Here is a 21,694-nt window from a genome sequence, read left to right on the forward strand (position 1 = left end):
ATGAATGAGTCAGTACAGAGACGCCAGATAAGGCTGTCATGACCTGTATGGCAAACCGATCTGCTTCAGGAAATCTGCACTTAATTAGAGGCATCTCTACCAGTTTAAAATATGATTATAGTGTAGTCTAACACAATAGAACTGGGCAGACCGACACACAGCTAAATCTTCAGAGGAATATTTATTCAAAGATTAGCACTTTCATGATCAAAACGACTGCTTCTTCACACCATTAAAATGAAGAAGCAAGAGACACATTTTAAAAACATAATAAACCTATAGGAATTATGCTACACATAAATTACCAAACAATCAGAAAATGTCTTTCCCCATCCACTGAGATGCAAAGTATCACACAGATCGGAAACAATTAAAAATGTCCCCATCATATTAAAAACATGGTGCAGCATAACCATGAAAAACATATACAAATTCATTCAAATGTATTTGAAAAATAAAAAAAAAAATTGAGACAAAAAACATATATAAAAAAACAACATATAAAAATGTATCAATGAAAAACAACAACATATCCTTAACTATATATAAAATGTTATCGGCCATCAAGCATGCTATACCCTACTAAAGTGAGTGTATTAGGAACCATACAGATCTCATATTTATGGCACTAATTCACCTAGGTAAACCATATGCCTTCACAACAGTGACAGACTGACATTCAAGCCCATACCCCTGTCAGCTCTCAATTTAATTATCCATCGAAGTTCCAGTCTCTCTGTAATAGTCTTGATATCACCCATGTGGGTGCTCATAAATATTTTCAATAACCAAGAACTTGAAATTATGCATAGGGTCAGTTTCAATCACATGTTTTGATGTTCTATTGTGTTATAATTGTCGTCACTTTGAGGGTAAACTGTTCATCCTTGGCTCTGTTTTCCATTTGGATGATTAGAAAGTATTTTACTAAGCTCAGTAGGAATATAGAATGCTTCAGAAAGTGGTGAACAGATATGCCTGTGATTAAAATGTTGCTGTTTCTGTTTCCAAAGAGAACTACCCTCTGTCTGATTTACAAAACATTAATTAGTATTCCTCTTTCCACTTGCCAAAGTGGGCTGAATGAAATGATTCTTTAGCATTAGAAATTAGTTATTTATTTATTAGTGTACACAGCCTGGATTCTAGTTGACAATTTACCAGATAGTTATTTAACTGGTATTCTAGCTTAAGGCAGTTTGTTATGAAATATGGGTTTACAGATATCTTATAGGTGACTGCTGAGAAGCTTCCAAGTTTGCTTCATATGAAAGAAAATTATATTTCTATCAGCAAGAGGTTGGTCACTTTGAGTAGGTTTATTTTGCCTGATATCTAGAATTGGGGAGGGTAGAGTTTGAATGTTTTGCTTCAGAAATAAAGAACTGGGAATTAACTCAAGATTTGGTGGTGATTCTTTTAATTAAGGATAATAAATTAGGGAGGGTGGCCTAATGGTTAAGGTGTTTGCCTTACAAACACAAGGTACAGGGTTTGAATCTCACAGGGGACAAATGGCTAGGCTTAAAATGGCTCGCAAGGGTAGTTAGCCTAGTACTAATCTATGAACCTATGAACCTATGAACATAAAAAGGAAACATAGATGATGTAGTCTGCACTTGCTGAAATTTGGGAAGGATTGACTATGCCAGGGGATGCTGTAACATTAGTCTGCTTTGAGACTGCATTATAGCTAAGGTGATGGGTGACTAAGCTAAATTATATTCCAAATATTTTTTTATCAAATTAGGAAGTGCTACTCCTTTATAAACCTCTGTAGTTAATATTTAATGCTACCTTAGTGTTTTGCTGCCCCAAATTGATCTTTTTTTATTTGTTATAAGTTGCTTAAGGTGAAGATTGCTTGAAGGATTGTCTTGTATGCATATAATACTACTTTGTAGATCATTTTTTTTGTACAGCTTATATTCTTCAAGGGATGCTTAGGATTTGTAAAGTTAGAAAGTCTATTTGTTTTATATCATTCCATTACTAACGTAATGAGTTCAGTTAGGAGGTCACATTCAATACAATGGATTTTACTGCAGAGCTATAAGCATTTTTATTGATCTACTATAAGTGCTGAAATACCATTAGCTTGTGACACACTTCCCTGCTGCCACTTATTCATGTTGTCAGGTGCCCTAACTCCCACCACCCCAGTTCCTGTACACTACCAGTAAACTAACTATCCCTTCCCAGATTCTGACCTTAACCCTAAAAACAACTTCAGATCTATCCCTAAACCTAAAATCCCCCTCCCATCCTTAACCCTAACACTGAATGAACTCCTGATCGCTCCCTAAACCTAAAACCCCATTTGTCCTTGTTAACCTACTACTAATTCCTATTTATTGTTTAAACCTATGATACTCCTCCTCTCTGTAAACCTAAGCCCCTCCCCATTTCCCTTTCTCATTTACCATTTCTGTAAAGAGACCTTCATTGTTTGTGACTGTTGCAGCTGCTGTTTCCCTCAACTCCTGCTGAGTTTGAACAGCTGCATGGCCAGGTTGGCAGAACAAGAAACAGCTGTTCAAGCTCCTGGCTTTGATTTTCTAAAATTTGAGCAGCTGGGGCTTACGTAGCTGCAAGGATCCCCATTTTTATTTTTAATCTATTCTAATTTGAAAATTTCACTGATAATCATGTATTAGGAAGGAGTGAGTTTATATTTTGACAGACAAAAAAATGCCAAAAAAAATCCAATTATCAAATTATGACTTTAGGAAAATATTCTTCATGATATGTTACACTAGACAATGGTTAATTATTTGGAAAAGATCCAACACAAGTTTGACGCCATTGAAAGCATTAGACAGTAGTTCTTTATATGCAGCCAAGAAATTACTATGTATTAATTTTGAACAGAGTGCAATGACATGTATAACTTATTACTATGGATTCATTTTTTTCTGTCCAATGCCCACTCTGAACATCTAGCCCCACCCAACCCCACAAGGTCTTCCTTTCGACAGGCTCATTTCCCTGGGATGAGAACCTTATAGCCCATTTTGTTCCCACAACATGAGAGTCAGGAGCCAGGGGGTGGAGGCATCTTCTGGAGTGGGTCAATGTCTTTTACTTTAAGTAAGGAAGTCTATCATCCCTTCCATGGCTGCAACTCCTACTATGCACTTGAGGTTGGGGGTGGATGGATGTTCCCTCGCATGCTTTTCCTAGTTGCAGTGGTACATGCTATCAGTGCAAACACATTACACAGTTCACACTCTGGACCAGACACAATACCCTTTCCCCAAAGGTGGGAAAACTGGTATTAGCCACTTCTTTCCCTCCTCCCCATATCAGTCTCTTCAGTCTCTGAGCCACTATTCAAATAATGGTCATTGGGAACAAAATCAGAACTTTATAAGTGTAAGCCACAGTGCTATAGCACTAGATTTATTCTGAATGAAATGCTTTTAAAGTACTAAGAGAATGCATCAGAAAACTGTTAGCACTTATTCAAGAAAAGATATAAAGATATGCTGTTTGGAAAGCCAGAATCCTCTGCTGAGAAAACAAGTCTCTAACCTTTTTTAATGGTTATACACATGCATGTGTGTTCTGCTATGGCCACTGACACTGTCATTGCTTTGTCTCAGTTCAGTGCTTTATGGCATGAACCTGGTGCAAACTGTTACCTCTTTTTTGATGGTTCATTTGACTCTAGCATTTGAAGTGAAAATGTATTGACTCATGGTTTTCAGATGAAATAGTTTTCTCATCATCTTTAATTGTGCTGTACATTTTAGTTGTGATTCTTACTTTGCCAATGAGCAGGTTACAGGAAATAATCCTCCATTTCCCAGTTATCACATTTTTGGATAGACAGAGAAAAATCTTATTATTAACACTTGCAGACATTGAAGTGATTAGGCAGTAAGTCTCATATTTGTCTAAAGCTCTTTATAAAGTCTTCATATGCACACACAGTAATAATAGTTGTAATGTTAAGCATAGAACATCACCAGATATCAAACAGTATGGCGGTGGTATAACCCCCATCAAAAAGAAAATCAGGTGGTAAGTCTCACCACTAACATTAACTGAACAACTGGCTTTATTACTCTAATCAACATGATTTGAATGTCTGTATTGCCCATGTAAAATATAAGAGACATGCTTAGGTTTTCTGAGAGATTCTAAGAGATTACTTTATCATCTGTCTTTGGCTGTGCAAGAGAGTAACCCCACCTGTTACTACTGATTTTTTTCTTTTTAACTAGAGAACTCTCTTATTACAACACTGAAATTAAATCCTTTTCAAGCTGGTTTGGTTACATTTTGCATGTCAACATGGTAATGATCTTGAAGAACACACCCAAGACTGAAGGTAACTGGAATAAATGCCACCAGTCCAGATAGACAAAATCCAAAGCTTTTATTACAAATAAGTGAGCACTTTCGCAATGGTCAACATTGCTTCATCAGACAACATACCCTCAGGCAAATACCCTATTTAAACATATGACAAAATTTAAAACAACTAATCTGGTTTTAGAGACAATTAAACAACAATCATCCCACATTAAAGATACAAATACATAAAAACTATACTGTCACTAAAAATTATTATTTGCATTCAGTCAGCAATGTGCTAAATAAAACACCTATTAATTCATAAACTAACCATACAAAAACATTACATAGTATATTTATTGCAACTCTCTAATATTCAATGATAACATGAAAAAGGGGATAAACACTTTCAAGGCTAAATTTATATATTAAATTACTCACAGACAATACTGAAGCTATTTATTTTAATTTCCTAGGTTTTCGGGGGACAGAGTCATTTAGGCCTAGCCCCCTATGTGTACCCAGCCTCAAGATCCATTGGTGTTCCACAGATTCTGTCTGATTTATGAGTTCACCCATCCTACTATTTACCTCCTGAACATGTAATACTTGAAACAAAAAGGTATGCTCCCCATTTGTTGACAAAGTATGCTTTGCTAAAGCACTATAATCTAAACCTCTCCTGGTACAATATACATGATCCCTAATCCTTTCCCTAAGACGACGATTAGTCTTTCCAACATGAAATCAGAAACATGCCTTACAATGTGCAACATATAGCACATTAATAGTCTCACAAGTTGCCTTAACCTCAAGATGCCCTGTGACTAGGTGTTTAAAAGATCTAGATTCATCCACATAGGCACAATACACACACTTGCCACACTTATATGTTCCATTCATAACACTGGCTTCATATTTCTTCTTTCTAGGGTAACACAGTTGTAGTTTCAAATTTTGCTTATTCCTATATATAAAGCTGGTCTATATTATAAAACTGAAAGTTGATGTCAGTGAACGCTCACATGAGCGAAAACGCTGTACATCAAACTCCTTATTGTAGGGGGATGCACCCCTCACCCCCCGCTAATTATATATTCCAACTCCGAGGTTGCACTACAGTGAGGAAAGGGCAAATATCCCACTCCTCACTCTACCACGACCCCACAAACACCCTTTCAGTGTCCAGCATTTCCGCTTATGTGAGTGTTCGCTCACATCAACTTTCGGGTTTCTAATATAGACCCATATAAATCTTTGTCTGTCCCCCACCACATTAAAAGTTTCTTCACCCACTAAAAGAATATGCCAATTATCCTGTATAATCAATGTAAATGTATTCACATCTTTAGTATATGATAAGACTAAAGTGGTCTGGGAAAAAAAAAATTGTCCTTCCGCCTGCTGTTTTACTATAGGGTTGCCACCTTTTCAAATGCCCAAAGTGTGACATTTTTTATTGAAACATCAGATTTTGCAGGGTAAAACATACCCACGGCAAGTACAAAGGACATAACTTCACTTTTTTGCCACAACAAAAGCTTATTCTCGTAGCATTTGAGTTGCTTATTCTGTTTCTTATAACATTTAGGAGTTTCAGATACAAAACAACTATTTTATGCAACTATTAAAGAAAATATAGGAAATATTTTTGTCCTAAAATCTCAGGACATTTGCCATTTTTTCAATTTCTTTGCAGGACACAACTGCCCAAAGAGGGACTATCCCTAGCAAATTGGGACAGGTGGCAACCCTAGTTTTACTACCCATCTCTCCGAGTAATAGGGTTTAGCCTTACCGCCTCTCTCCTTCTGCACTTATTTATAAGCCATATCAATCTCTTGAGCTGGATACCCTCTAGTAAAAAAACCTTCTTTCAAATTCTTTAATTCCTTTTGATATATCTCGTCCTGACAGCAAAGGTGAGATAGCCTCATTGCGTGTCCTTTCACAATGTTAGGAAAAATGTGTTCCTTGTGCATGCTATCATGATGTAGGAATGCTGGACAAAAACACTTCTTTCTGTGTAGCTTGGTGCACCACCCCTTCTGAAGTTTAAACACTGTGACATCTAAAAAGTCTATACTAATACTAGATTGATTCATAGTAAACCTCTAAAAATCACACGTGTTATTCATTCTATGGTGGAATAGGTACAAACTAGCCTAAGAAAAGGTCATCCACAAATCGTCTGTAAAAGACAATGTGAGGCTCCATCAACAGATGTGATTGCTCTCAATCCACCATCACCAAGTTCACATACGCATTGTCACAACTTGTGCCCATGGCAACACCTGATATTTGCCAATAGCATACATCATTGAACATAAAAACATTGTGTTCCAAAACTATTTCCAATAGCATACATAGAAAATCTATACATTGTACTGTTAATTTCCCATGTCTCAGAAGTACTGACTTCACCATATTAATACCTTGTTCATTAGGTATACTTGTAAATAGTGAAACCACATCTAAAGTGACTATCAAATCCATTCCCATAAAACTGGCCATCTCTACCTCACTGTATAAATCACTTAAAAAGTGTTCTGTGTCTCTAAGGACATGAGGGAAATCATTGAGTACTTCTCTCAATTCACCATACTCATACTCAGTCTGTATGAGCTTATGGTTAAGACAACTTGTGAGACTATTAATGTGCTATACATTTCACATTGTAAGGTACGTTTCTGATTTCATGTTGGAAAGACTAATCGCCATCTTAGGGAAAGGATTAGGGATCATGTATACTGCACCAGGGGAAGTTTAGATTATAGTGCTTTAGCGAAACATACTTTGTCAACAAACGGGGAGCATACCTTTATGTTTCAAGTATTGCATGTTCAAGAGCTAAATGTTAGGATGGGTGACCTCATAAATCAGACAGAATCTGTGGAGCTCCAATGGATCTTGAGGCTGGGTGCACTTAGGGGGCTAGGCCTAAATGACTCTTTCCCCCTAAAACCAGCCCTGAAATCTAGGAAATTAAAATAAATAGCTTCATTATTGTTTGTGTATAATTTGATATATGAATCAGGCTTGAAAGTGTTTATCCCCTTTTTCATGTTATCACTGAATGTTAGAGAGTTGCAATAAATATACTATGCAATGTTTTTGTGTGGCTAGTTTATGAATTAATAGGTGTTTTATTTAGCAGATTGCTGACCGAATGCAAATAATAATTTTTAGTGACAGTATAGTTTTTATGAATTTGCATCTTTAATGTGGGATGGTTGTTGTTTAATTGGCTCAAAGACCAGATTGGTTGTTTTAAATTTTGTCATATGTATATATAGGGTAGTTGCTTGAGGGTATGTTGTCTGATTTTGACCATTGTGAAAGCGCTCACTTATTTGTAATAAAAGCTTTGGATTTTGTCTATCTGGACTGGTGGCATTTATTTCAGTTACCTTCAGCCTTGGGCGTGCTCTTCATTTTACTTGTGTCTCCCTCGCATTGGGTATATTTGGGCAAGAATTTCTAAATTGTAATGATCTTGTTTCCATCATATTTAGAAAGGCTCATCATACATCATGTGCTTCACTAAATATTAGAATAAATTCAGTTCATCCCAGAACCAACTCCACACTTAATAACTTAATTGTTCTGAGGCATCTCTTCATTAATATTTAAAAAATCCCAATAACAGCATTACTAGTACATCTGTCAAAAAGACAGACTTGTGCAGCTCTACCATTGAAAAGGCCAGGCTTTCATGGTTTTAATCATGATTACCTATGCCATGTAAGTAGCCTTAGCATACAACACACGGATACAGTAATGGCTGTTTAACACCCATGACAGCTATATTGCAACTAAATTCCATAGGATTCTGTATTTCATATGGCACACTTATCACAACAGTTAGCTCATGAACATTTAAAGGTTTATGCATATATGCCCCTTACTTAATATTCTGTCTTTTTTCTAGAGCCAGACATAAAAATAGATAGCAGAGATCACAATTTATGAGATCAAGATTTCACTAAATAAGGTCTCAACACATAAACCCACATATGCAGAGGTACTCACTAGTAACTTACCAAAACCTCAAAAGCACCCCATACACTGGCTTCAGAAAGCACTTGCAAACAAAACCAAGTCAACACCAACCACTACCCATAAAAATACATATCACAGTGTCTCCACAACTATGCTCTCTGAAGGTGAAACATCACACATTCAAACATCTCGGTCATAGGAGACTCCATTGTGAGACACAAGGACACCCACTTCACCAAACTGGATAAAGAAAGGGTTACAGTCAGTTGCCTGTCAGGGTCCAGGATTTTTCAGATTATGCAGGCACTTAGGTCACTCAATCATAAGTACCAGTATGACTCAGTCATAGTCCATGAGGTTGTGAATGACCTAAGACCTACCTCCCTAGACTATATGAAGAAGACATAATGCACCTCTCTTAATATATATCACAGGTGGGTATGAACCTCACATTGAGCAACATTCTACCCTCACCAAGAACGATATTACAATACAAACAGAAAGTGATTGACTTTGTCTTAACTACTGGTGTCATTCCAAGGGGATTCAGTATTTGTCAGCCTAGGATAACAAGATCCACTGACCACACTGCTTTGCCAGTGAGGGTCTGTAGCTGTTGGTACTAGGCTTTCAAATACTGGCCAAGGCATTAGCTAATGCCATAGTGCCTTTTATAGGCAGTGCCAAACCAACAAATCTACCAATGTAACAAATTCTTCTATTGCCAAGCTGAAGGTACTACTGCTCACTTAACAAGAAACTGCACTCCCAGGAAGCTCTCCTCACCCTGGAGAATACTGATGTCTGTGCAGTTACAGAAATTTGGTTCAAGGCTGTGGAAAGCACCACAGCAGTGGAAGGCTCAATGCCTATCACACAATCAGACCACGCTTTGAAAAAAAAAAACAAACAAAAAAAACAAAAACAAAAGGAAGATGTGTTTCCATTTACATAAAAAAACACATTGCAAAATTGGTCAAGCAGGATGACTCACTTGCGCTACTCCATTTCCGGCTGACAAAAGGCAAAACCCATGACCATATCATTGCTAGCTACAGGTCTCAAACCATGAACCATGAAAAACACTCTGTATACCTGAAGTTACTAGAATCACTTACCATCAGACCAACGCATTATTCATGGGTGGTTTAACTGTCCCACCATAAACTTGGAAACATACACGACCACTAAGAAGCAGGCTCACAGATTCCTGGACTTTGTCAATGTAATTGCACTGGAACTACTGGTCTGTACTTCCACTAGGGGCTCAAATATCCTTGACATAGTGCTCATAAACATAAGGGAGCATTGCACCCCCCACTGTAATGTCCTCATTGGTAAGATCATATCATAAGTCTCCTTGAAATAAATGTAATGGTAGAACTCCCATCAAACCATAAAACACTAAAGAATTATTACCTTTTATTATGTGAAAGTATAGGTAATTTTAAAGCTCCCCTCACCCTGAAAACATGAAAGCCTATGCGGAAGTATACACAAATGCCCTGCGTAATCACTTAAACAACTGCACAGAAACTGCAGTACCTGACAGAACTAAACCCAGATCTATCCAGAATAACAAGTTACTCTGGTGGACCCCTGCCATAAATAGATTGTCTAGATGCAAGTGCAAGAGTGCACAACAGGGAAGCAAAAATATCCCTCATTAGTCTCAACAGGCTAAATACAAGACTAAAATAGCTTCCCAAGCAAAGGATAACCACAAAGCATTTTTAGTTACATCCAGAATCTTAAGTGAAACACACAACAATGTGCTGAGTTGGTTGTAGATGGCACTGCTTATACTCAGCCAGAAGAAATAGCAAACCTGCTGGACGATAAATTCAGCTCAAATTTCACCCCTTCCCTTCCTCACATCCAGCCACTCCACGTGAATTATTCCCTACCATTCCTTTGCCTGTTATCCCAAAACAACAGGTTATCACTGCACTCTCTAAAGCTATAAACATGGCATCAATAGGCCCTGACAGAATCCCAGGGTGCCAATTAAACAGTTTGAAACATGTGCTAGCAGACCCAATTCACTCTCTATTTAACCACAGTATCTAAATAGATTTTGTCCCAGTAGAGTGGAGGACAGCAGTAGTCATCCTTCTGCACACCTATGAACCTATGAACCTATGAACAAGGGGGAATTTTCAACAGACCCAGGAAAGTACCCACCCATAAGTCTGACTAACCTCATATGCAAGGCTATGGAAAAATAATCCTGGACTTGATTAACAATGACATAGAAAATCTCCAGACTCTAGACCCAACCTAGATCGGCTTCATCAAGGGCAGGTCCTGCCTGCTCAGTCTATTGTACTTCTTTGAGAAGGTCATCTAGGCCATGAATGAGGGAAAGACAGTGCATATTGCCTACCCTGACCTGGCCAAAGCATTTTACACAATACCTCACTCAGATGGAGGTTGGCATAATAGTTAAGGTGTTTAGCTTACAGACACAAAGTACAGGGTTTGATTCTAACATGGGGTAATTGGTTAGGCTTAAAATGGCCTACAATGGCAATTAGCCTAGTACTAATCTATGAACCTAATCTAGGTATTAGAGATAGACTCACAAAATTGAGCATAAACCTCTATGTCACCACATGGATAGCCAAATGGCTCATGGATAGGACACGTTATTAGAGTGGGAGAATCCATATCCAGAAAGAGGCCAGTCATCAGTGGAGTACCACAGGGCTCAGTGATGGACCCCTTTCTGTTTGGAATATACTTCTCAGATGTCAAGACAAATGTAGATGCCTATGCCTGACCAAGTTTACTGATGACTGCAAGTTAGGGGCTATCACTGACTACCCAAACGATGTTGATATCCTACAGAAAAGAGTGATGCAGACTGATGATTGGTGTCAGAGTTATGGTCTTAAACAAAATGTGAAGAAATGAATAATAATAATAATAATAATACCCTTTGGAAAATCTTACAGCATTGATAGCACTCCCTTAAGACTGGACCCAGTGGTGAGAGATCTCGGAACTCAGATAGATAGTATTCTGAACTTTGACCACCATGTGTCCACTGTGGTGAGGAAATCCTTCCATGTGGCTCGGTTTATAAGTAAAGGCATGGCATCTAGATCTAAGGATGTCATAGTACCACTGTACACAGCCCACATCAGGCCAATAATTGAGTGCAATGCACACTTTGGCATGTACTTTACCAGGCACCTGCAACAGTTGGAGCCTTGTCAGAGGATTCTCAACAAAATATACAGGGTATAATCAACAAGGTTCAAAGGACATAACCACCATCATAACAGATACAAGCATGCAAAATCTGAAGGTAATGCTACTCAATGTTAGAAGTCTAAACCTCAAAATGCACTCCCTCGAGGCACTCCTAAAAATGGAGAACATTGATATCTGTGCAGTAACTGAGACCTGGTTCAAGGCTCCAGAGAGCACCCCTGCAATACCAGGCTACAACTCTTACCACACTTTTCGGCCACAAAACCAAGACCGAAACAATAAAGGTGGAGGAGTGTCCATATTCACCAAGGATATTCACACCTCCAGGCTAGTTGCCCAATACAATGCAGCTGAAATTCTCAAGGTGCAACTAACACTAGGTAAGACTGCAATCCAAATTGTAGCTTGCTACAGATCCCCCACCATGCCCCAAGACTCTCACTACACCTTTCTAAACATACTGGAAAATATTAAGATACAACCAAACACCCTAATACTGGGTGATTTCAACTACCCTGCCATTAACTGGGAAAACTACTCAGGTACCTAAACCTTTTCCCAACGGTTCTTGGAATTCATAAATTCCAATGCCCTGGATCAACTAATCCATTGTCCCATCAGGGCTCCAATATCCTAGACCTGGTCATTACCAACATGGGAGATAGATGCTCCACACCATTGGTCACCCCCTCATTGGTCAGGTCTGACCATAAGCAAATCACCCTTGACATCCATATCCTACCCTCATCTCCCAGTAAGGAAACCTCCGTAAAAAACTTCTCCAAAGCCGACTTCATGCTACTCAAGTCAGAAGTGACAAACTTCATGACACCCATGCAGACAGGATCTGAATGTTTGACTGCTGAATCCTACACTAAGGCACTGTACGAGCACATCCACTCGTGCATGAATCATGCCATCCCAAATAGAACCAAGATGCTGTCTTCCAAAAAAAGGAAGCCAATCTGGTGGTCCCCTGCTATAAACAAACGATGCAAAACCTCCCTTACCAACTTCAGTAAGAAGCTGAGATCCCTCATAAAATCCTCAAAAGCTAGTTACGAAAATAAAATTGCCAAAGATTCCAAAGACAACCACAAGGCATTCTATAGTTATGTCAAGAATTTAAATTGCAGTGCTCAGATCTGCTCTGAACTACAACAGAATGGCATTAAATACACTGATCCCAAGGATATTGCCAATACCCTGGCAGAATGATTTAGTGCCAACTTCACCCCCCCCCTCACCTCTAAAGGGCCCATCTCAATACCAAAAGACTGCCAAATTCTGGTAATCATGGCCACACAGGTAGAAACCACACTCTCCAAAGCTAAGAATACAGCATCCACGGGACCAGATGACATCCCGGGCTGTGCACTACATGAACTACAAAATGAACTGGCACCTCACCTAAGTGTCATGTTTAATCATAGCCTCACCTCAGGCTTTGTGCCCTCTGAGTGGCGCACAGCTCCAGTTACCCTACACCACAAGGGGGTATCCACCTTGGATCCCAGGAACTACTGTCCCATCAGTCTGACGAGCCTGATCTGCAATGGCATGGAATGTATTATCATGGAACTTATAAACAAAGACATTGGCAACCTTCAAACACTGGACCCCATCCAGTTTGGGTTCGTGAAGGGCCAATCTTGTCTCCTGAACCTGACTGACTTCTCCAAATCAGTCTCCAGAGCTGTGGACGAGGGTAAGGCAGTCCATACAGCCTATCTGGACCTCGCCAAGGCCTTCAACACCATCCCCCACTCTGGAATCATAGATAAACTTACTAAGCTGGGCATAAATCCCTACGTCATTTGATGGGTTGCCAAATGGCTTACTGACAAAACCCAGACTGTAAAAGTAGCTGACTCCAAATCCAGCTCCAGACAAGTGACAATTGGAGTACCTGAGAGTTCAATCCTGGGACCGCTCTTGTTTGGAATCCACTTCTCTGAAGTACAGGCCAACACTAAGGGACTCTGGCTAACAAAGTTCGCAGATGACTGCAAACTGGGAGCCATTACTGAATCCAAAAATGATGTGGATATTCTAAAAAAAGGCCTTACAGAAACAGATTCCTGGTACCACAGCTATGGGCTCAAGCTTAATTCCAAGAAATGTATAGTTATCTCCTTGGGAAAAAAACATGTACCCATGAATTACCACACAGGTGGCAGTACATTAAACATTGAAAGTGTGATGAGAGAATTAGGAACACAGGTGGACAGCGGTCTCACCTTCGATAACCACATCACCACAACAGTCAGGAAATCCTTCTATGTGGCACACCTCATCACTAAGGGATTTTCATCCAGAAAAAAGGAGGTCATTGTCCCACTGTACTCATCCCTCATTAGACCCATTATAGAGTATAACACCCCATTTGGTATGCACCTCACAAGACATCTGCAACAGCTGGAAAGGCCGCAGAAATACCTCACTAAAAGAATCACAGGCCTAAAGCAGATGCCATATGCTGACCATCTAAAAAGCTACAGCTATACTCTGTGGCATATCGTCTACTCAGAGGCGATCTATGCTTAACATACAAGGCCATGTCAAACCCTGAGCTGTTGGACACGCTCCACTTAAAGAAATCTAAATCCCTCAGAGCCACACACTCCAGGGATTTAAACCTTGTCCTCACAATGAACAAAACATGCTGAAAGGATAAGTTCCTGACCCAGAGACTCCCGATACTCTGGAACAGACTGCCCATACATGTCAAGCAAAGCGCCTCCTTGACCTTCTTCAAAAGGAACCTTGACGATCGGATAGGAGATAGGAAATTCACCCCGGGAATCATTTCAGTCACCCTGCTAGACAGGGGTCCAGGGAAGTAAATATCGTGGGAAGAAATATCCAGGGAATTGTTATGGCTAGGCTTGTATAGGCCCTAGTGCCGATAGCCTAGTAACAACCTATAAACCTATGAACATGTCATATGTGGACCAATTAAAAGCCCTATCACTGTATTCAGTTTCCTACCAATTACTGAGGGGTGATCTATGCCTAACCTACAAGGCAGTTTCTGACCCAGACCGATGAGAATGTTGCATATTCACTGAACTAACTACATGAGGGTTACCTACTTCAAGGATCTAAACCTGATCTGTGGCACAAATATGTCATGCTGGAGAGACAGATATTTGCCCCAGAGATTGCACCTCTTTGCTCTTTTGTAGTAGGCTTCCTGTTCACACAAAGCAGAGCACTTCCTACTGACTATCTCAAGTCCGGTTTGGACCAGGTAGAAACAGGTAGACAGATAGAAAACAAAAATAGACAGACATTTCTAGACAGTTAAACACACATAGGCATACACAGACACATAGACACACACTCACATAGGTGTTTAGCTTGAGTCCATGACTTTGGCACCAGTCATTAGTCGCTGTGAGACCCTCTTGCAGTATGTTAACATCATTTGGGGAGTCAATGACAGCACTCATCTGACAGTCATCCACAAACTAGGGCAGTCACAGGCCTTTTGTCTTTGCCTAGACCTCTGAGAAGTAGATGCCAAACAGTAGGGGTGTCAAGACAGATCCCTGGGGAACTACACTAGTGACAAGTCTGCTATCGGAGGTGAAGGCATCTATTTTGATTTTGAGGGTCCTGTCAGTGAGCCAGTTGGCCACCCACCTGATGAATTAGGGATTTATGTCAAGTAGTGTTAGCTTTTCGATGATGCCTAAGTGGGGGATTGTATCAAAGGCCTTGGCCAAGTCAAGGTACACTGTATGCATTGACTTTCCCTCATCCAGGACCTTGGTAACAGTCTTAAAGAAGTCAACCAGGTTCAACAGGCAAGATCTGCCCTTGACAAATCTGAACTGGGTGGGGTCAAGTGCTTGGAAATTGCCTATGTCCTTGTTTATGATATCCATAACAATATACTCCCTGGCTTTACAGATCAGACTTGTCAAGCTAATGGGGTGATAGTTTCCAAGGTCAGTAGTGGCACCACCTTTGTGCAAGGGGATGACTATGGCAATTCTCCACACTGCTGGAGTAAAGCCTGTACTTTGGCTGTGGTTGGATAGGGTGCTCAATGACGAAGCCAGATTTTGCTGGAGATGATGCAGAATACAACATGGGATACTATCAGGTCTCATGGAAGCTGTGTTCTTTGCCTTGGATAGGGCCTTTAGCACTTGATCTACGGAGATGTGAGGTGCGGGATGAGTATTGGGGATGTTGAAAGGGCCTTTGGGGGACAAGGGATGAAGTTTGTACTGAACCTATCTGCTAGCAGGTTAGCTAAGTCAACAGGAATAGGTGTAAGCGATACTGTTTTAAGTACTAAATTGGAACAAACCTGGGCTTTGTCATGGAGGTTCCTGATGTAACTGAAGAAGGCTTTGTGTTTTTTCTTTGTTTCAGAGGCTAGTTCTGATTCACAGTTGGCTTTGGAGGCTTTCACTAGTGATCTAATCTGCTTTTTGAGGCTAAAGAGGGAGTTTTTCCAATTTGGAATAAATTCCTTTTTTCCTTTGGACAACAGTGTCTTCCTTTTGTTGTAAAGCCTGTTGATAGTAAATGCCTTTTTTATTTTATCTCCAGTAGTGAGAGTTGAACCTCCCAACTATACTATTTTCATTAGTGCTATGTACTTCAATTTATAAGTTTAGATATGAAGACAAACATGAGAACTTTGCTTTCTGTGGTTTGCAAAATGTGTATGGTTTGAGGAGAAAGCAAACTAATTATTGTTAATACATACCCTGGTAAGGAAGTTATACATTAATGTCTATAGCGTGTCTTGTTTCTTTGGTTAAGTGATAAGCTATAAGAGACTTTAACATGAGCTAAACTTTATTTTGTTTTGATTCTGAGCATGTGAGAGGAAGTAAAGATTTTGATCTAGCATTATTCCTAGACTATTCTAACAGTGTGAATTTTTGGTGTCCCTATTGTGCCTGTTCTTGCTAATGTAGAGGCTTGTCTTTTGGTGACCTCCAGAAGCATTGTGGTTGCATTTTTCCAGGGGAGAGGGAGAGTTATATTGGTTGCTAGATTATTTTTAGTAAGCCAAATCTAGAAAGAACAACGAGAGAGAGAAAAGTGAGAGAGAAATGGTTACTTTGGAGACTTATTTACAGTTTTAGCAGAATCCATACTGTGTTGTCTGCATATAAAATGCAATTAATTTGAAGCACAGAAAAGGAAGGTTGTTTATGAACTGTGAGAATAATAGCAGGTCAAGCAACAAACCTTTACGGACACATTTAGGGAATGTACTGATGTTTGAGTGTGTATTGTGTAACATAAGTTTTGAGTATGCTATTGGAGAGGTAATTGGCAAACCACTGAATTACTTCATTTGAGAAACCAAAGATGGCATTTTTTTTTAAATAATTGAGTGCTCATTGTTTTCAGGCTTACTTAGGATATGGAAATTATAACACCACTAGCCTTTGCTCCAAACTTGATAAAATTTGGATTATTAGGAAGTAAATAAAAGTTGTGGCACTGCACCTTTGGAAAAATCCATGTTTACGTTAGTATGTGCTCCAGCACTGGGTCATAAATGCTTATTGCTTTATTTATTTTTTTGTAATGGGCATACATTTGTGAATAGACATTAATTGTTAGCGGATGATATAGGTATGTACTTTTGGATGTGGCAATATTGGTTCATGCTTAAAGCTGTGAGGGATAGTTCATCAGTTAGTGTTCAATTGTAAAATTTACAAAGTATAGTCTAGTTTTAATGACTTGTGTAGCTTGTGGCATTCAGGGTTATAGTGTTCTTGTTTCCCCTAGTAATTCTTTTGCTGTTTTTTTTTTGCTAGGTTAAAATTACAAGAAGTATGGTAGTCATTTTTGTAGTGGGGTTCTTTGAATAGTGACCGGAATATTATTAAAGAAAATAGTAAGATAGGATGCAGAAGGAATATTTTGATGTATGCTACTGTGAAAAGACATCTCACAAGATGCAAGGATCGCCAAATACAAATCTCAGAAAAACACAAATGTAGGAGAGATCCACCTGTGTTTTTTGTAGTAGGGCAGCACCTCTGCACTCCATATGGGGTCGAGCTCCCACACTCCCCAAGCTCAAAGCTAGCACTGAAATTGGGTCAGCATCTTGTGATTTATGGACTTGATACTCAGGGCATCTGATCTCAATAAACAGTAAATATATCTGTTTTGACATTTTAACCTTTGTTTTGTTGACTTTATGCACGTAGATCCAAAGGTTTTGATAAGCACATGCATGTTTTAGCATTTACTCCTTTTCATAATTTCCTTTTCTACAAATTATTCTGTCCTATTAATGCATCATTTATCTCATCAAATTCACAGTGTTTGGTAATATTATTCAGCTGTTTTGCATAAATATGTATAGTCTCTCTAGTACCTTGTGCTTTTGTAAAGAGCAAATGTCTTATAAGTGGCATTGTCCTACTGAGCTGAAAATAATAACTGAATTTAAATGTTATTAAGTTTTTACTTTAATTAAGAAAGATGAAAGTGTTAACTGCCTTTATAGCATCTTCCCAGTAGCATACAGAATGGAACACACTGAAACTCTTGAGACATTTCAGCTAATTTACTTGCATTATGGTACAAGTCAAATTTCTGGATCCAAAGCTTACTGCTTTCACCAAAGATTCCTTCTATCAAGACTGTTTCAAATAGACACATACATATTGTTCCATTGAGAAATATACTTCTGTGTTTCCAGACATATATATTGTTGATGGCAAATATATTTCCTCACATCTGAAGAAGTATATGAAGTATATCTTCAGTTCTGTGAGTTATTTCCCTACTTATCAATCATGTCAATGGGCCTAGTAAATATTATACAGAAACAGTACACGTGATCTAAATTTCACGTGTTTTATATTAAAGTTATGTGGCTCTGGACATCTGTGTCCCAAATGACACGAAAATCACTTAGATAGATAATTAGCATTTAAAGAAAAACACCCCATATCTAGCAGTAGAGGTCATGATGTTGACATCAATATTTTGAGACTTCCTGAATGAATTAATTTATATTTCTGTTCTTAAATGTAAAATAAATAATCATAGACGTTGTTGTATACATCAGCCTAATTATCTACCCCCTTGTTCCCTAGAGGTATATTTATTCACCTGTCCTAGCTTTTGTTTTGCGTCATATTGGCCAACAGAGTACTTTAGATGCAAAGTAGAACTTAGAAGAAAATAAAGACATAGCTTAGACTCAATTCTCAAATAATGATTGTCACTAAATTTTCTCTTTAGGACTACCCCTCTGTTGCAGAACTGGCTTATAAACTGGAGGAAAATAATATTCAAACGATTTTTGCTGTCACCAAAAGAATGATACCAACATACCAGGTAAGGAGGTACTAGGTACTGAAAGAAAACCTTATGCAAGGAAATTCTGTGAATAATTACAATGTTTAGACACATTGTTAAGAGGGAAATTGGAGACCTCATCTAACTGCATGAAAGCTACTCACTAGGTAAGAACATTGGTGCAGGATATCTGCAGTTCAGTGCAGACAATAACAGAAAATATTCAGTTACTGGTACCTGTAACATATATTGTGTACTGTATGTTATGTCTAATGATGTTCTTTAGTATTTTAAATCATTTACTATTACTGTCATTAAAAAGCTAACAACACATATGTGCATCAAATTTAAAACTGCTCACATGGTCCCTTCTTTGCAACAGTAGATGCACATGGGTCTACTTTAATTAAACAAAAGCAGAATCCGTCGAATACGAATCCGTTGACACATAAACAGCAAAATGCGGAAACATAGAACGCACTAAATAGCGAAATTGGAAATGTCGAATTGTCATAGTTGGCCCGTCTGTGGTATAGCTCCATAAGGTAAGTGCGATAGTTACGGACCTTAGGGTTAGGGTGTGGGTTAATGTAGGTTCATAGATAGGTAACGTATGCAAGGTTTAGTGTAGGGTTTTGTTAAGTGTATTTGTCTGGAATATTTACTTTGTGTGGGTATAGTTCTGTAGGGTAAGTGTGCGGTAGTTACGGACCTTAGGGTTAGGGGGGGTTAATGGTAGTGCATAGATCAGTGGTGTCCAACGTTTTCAGTTGCAAGGGCCGCATTGAGTCAACAGAAATGGTTTGGGGGGCAAACGGCAAGTGAGGACAAAAAGAGCAAAAAAAAGAAAAAAAAAAAAAAGGAAACCACACAGGTTTATGCAGACTAATGTGGCTGTACTGTAGGTGAATTTGAACAATAAATAAATTAATAAATGCATAATATTTACCTAAATGCATGTTTTCCTGAGGTTTCCTTGTGAATGTAAATAGCAAATCTGTTCACATTTGATATGGATCAAAGTACACATACCTCTCAAGTGTACCTCATTACGAGGAACATACCTCATTTGGGGTCTTAAAAAGTTCATGTTCCTCCAAGTTCCTCAAATGATCCACATTGAAAGACTGTCACACATTCAGTGTTAGGAATTTTTGCTTAGTGAAATCCATTGTAAATAGAAATGAATCATATTATTTCATTAACATATCTTCTTTATAAGTAAAACTAGCATATTTTAACCATCCTATGACCTTCCTAGTTGAAGTTGTTAGTAAGCCATTAGTATGTGTTCCACATTTTGCCCATTTGTTCCACATTATGAGGGATAGTGTTCCTCATTTTTGAGATCAAAGGTTGAGAGCTATGGTACATACTGAAAGCAGAGAGTTTCTCTTTCTAAAAATAAATTATCTACTTACTACTACAGATTAGGTCAGCTTCTTAACAAGTTTCTACTCTGCATTATTCACAGCGTATTGTGCGAAATTTCCAAGACCAAAACCTTTATACTTGTACACCAATAGATTGGAATTCCAAAATCAGGGCCAGCAGTACTGTAAAAACTCTTACTTAAAATATTAAGCATCCTTCAGTCAACTATAATTAATGAAAGCTGGTTATTAAACCCTCGTTCTTTCAGCCAAGCAGTTTCACAGTGGTGCACCCAGTACAATTTTTCATGGCTGGCTGAAATCAAAGGGGGAGGTAATGAATGCTGTGAACTATTTAAATTTACAATTTGTAAGGCAGTCACTCAGAAAGAGCCGAGCTCAGCTATAAGATCCATGCTGGGTTTGTTTAATGTTAAAATGATCTCCAAGACACACGTTCCCTTTTCTGGATGGTATTAGTCGCTGCAGAGAGTGAAGCCTGCCATTTCTAACAGAATAGCAACTATTCACCCAGACAGGGGACATTTTTTAAGTCTGGACTATAAATTGTACTATGGTGATAAATTCTGCATATTTCTTGGGTTGATATATTGCTTAGTATGCAAAACCACGTTAGTTTAAGTGCAACTTGAATAATCCCATGCAATAAGAAGTATCAGTAGATTGCTCAAACACATTTAATTTAAGCTGGTTCCTCAACAAATACATAACTCTGGTATTGTTATCACAGGCAGAGCGTAGATTACCTAGGTCGGATCATATAACATACCACAGAGCATCATTGCATACTTTCTACCCTTATAAATACCTACAGTTAGCGTAAGTAACATTCCTGGTTATGTTAATGATGGTCAGCAGTACACAAACAGCAACTGTGTTTCACCGTGCTTTATGCTTCCAGAGTCAGATTTTATCACTTGTTGGAGCACAGTATGATGACACCAGTTTAGTAGAAAAAAAATTGAAAGTTGTAGCAGCTATTAATATCTGGTACCATTCGGCGACAGTTTTTTTGTCATAGAAAAGCACAATTTACGACATAAAAGCAAGGTTTGGATGGGGAAATAAAGGATTGAGGAGAGGTATGCTTTGATCTCATTAAACTTAGCACACAATTTAAGTTTATTTATGACATTGAAAACAACAGTCGCGTTATTAAAGCTCAAGCAGTCCTCACTCATGTTTATTTTTCTGACAATGTAAATAGAGTCCGTTTATCCTTGCTACCATTATAAGATACAAGCAATCGAGCATAGGATTAAGTACACACGTTTATTTGGCTCATTTACCTGCCCAGATGTCCCATGAAATTATTTCACACCAAAACTGTCTATGAACAGCTGACATTATGTGTTCACCCCACAGCCATTTATCGGAGAGAGTGTGTGTAAGCCATTCATCGCTTCTTCTTTCGGCTTTTCCCGGTTAGGGGTTGCCACAGCATATCAACTTTCCACTCATGATTGGAAGTGGTG

At 38.6% G+C, this 21,694-nt stretch overlaps 1 protein-coding gene across 3 annotated transcripts in view; it reads left to right on the forward strand.

The window, feature by feature from the left end:
- LOC122804910 (integrin beta-2-like) overlaps positions 1–21,694 on the forward strand; it is a 1,273,642-nt gene that overhangs the window by 919,857 nt on the left and 332,091 nt on the right. For all 3 annotated transcript variants that reach the window (XM_044075119.1, XM_044075120.1, XM_044075118.1), the window contains exon 8: positions 18,769–18,864. In XM_044075119.1, the coding sequence (XP_043931054.1) occupies positions 18,769–18,864 (96 nt within the window). The remainder of the gene's footprint in view (positions 1–18,768; positions 18,865–21,694) is intronic.

Source organism: Protopterus annectens, chromosome 6.part0, assembly GCF_019279795.1.
Source record: "Protopterus annectens isolate FY-2018-M chromosome 6.part0, PAN1.0, whole genome shotgun sequence".
NCBI classification, from domain to species: domain Eukaryota; kingdom Metazoa; phylum Chordata; order Ceratodontiformes; family Protopteridae; genus Protopterus; species Protopterus annectens.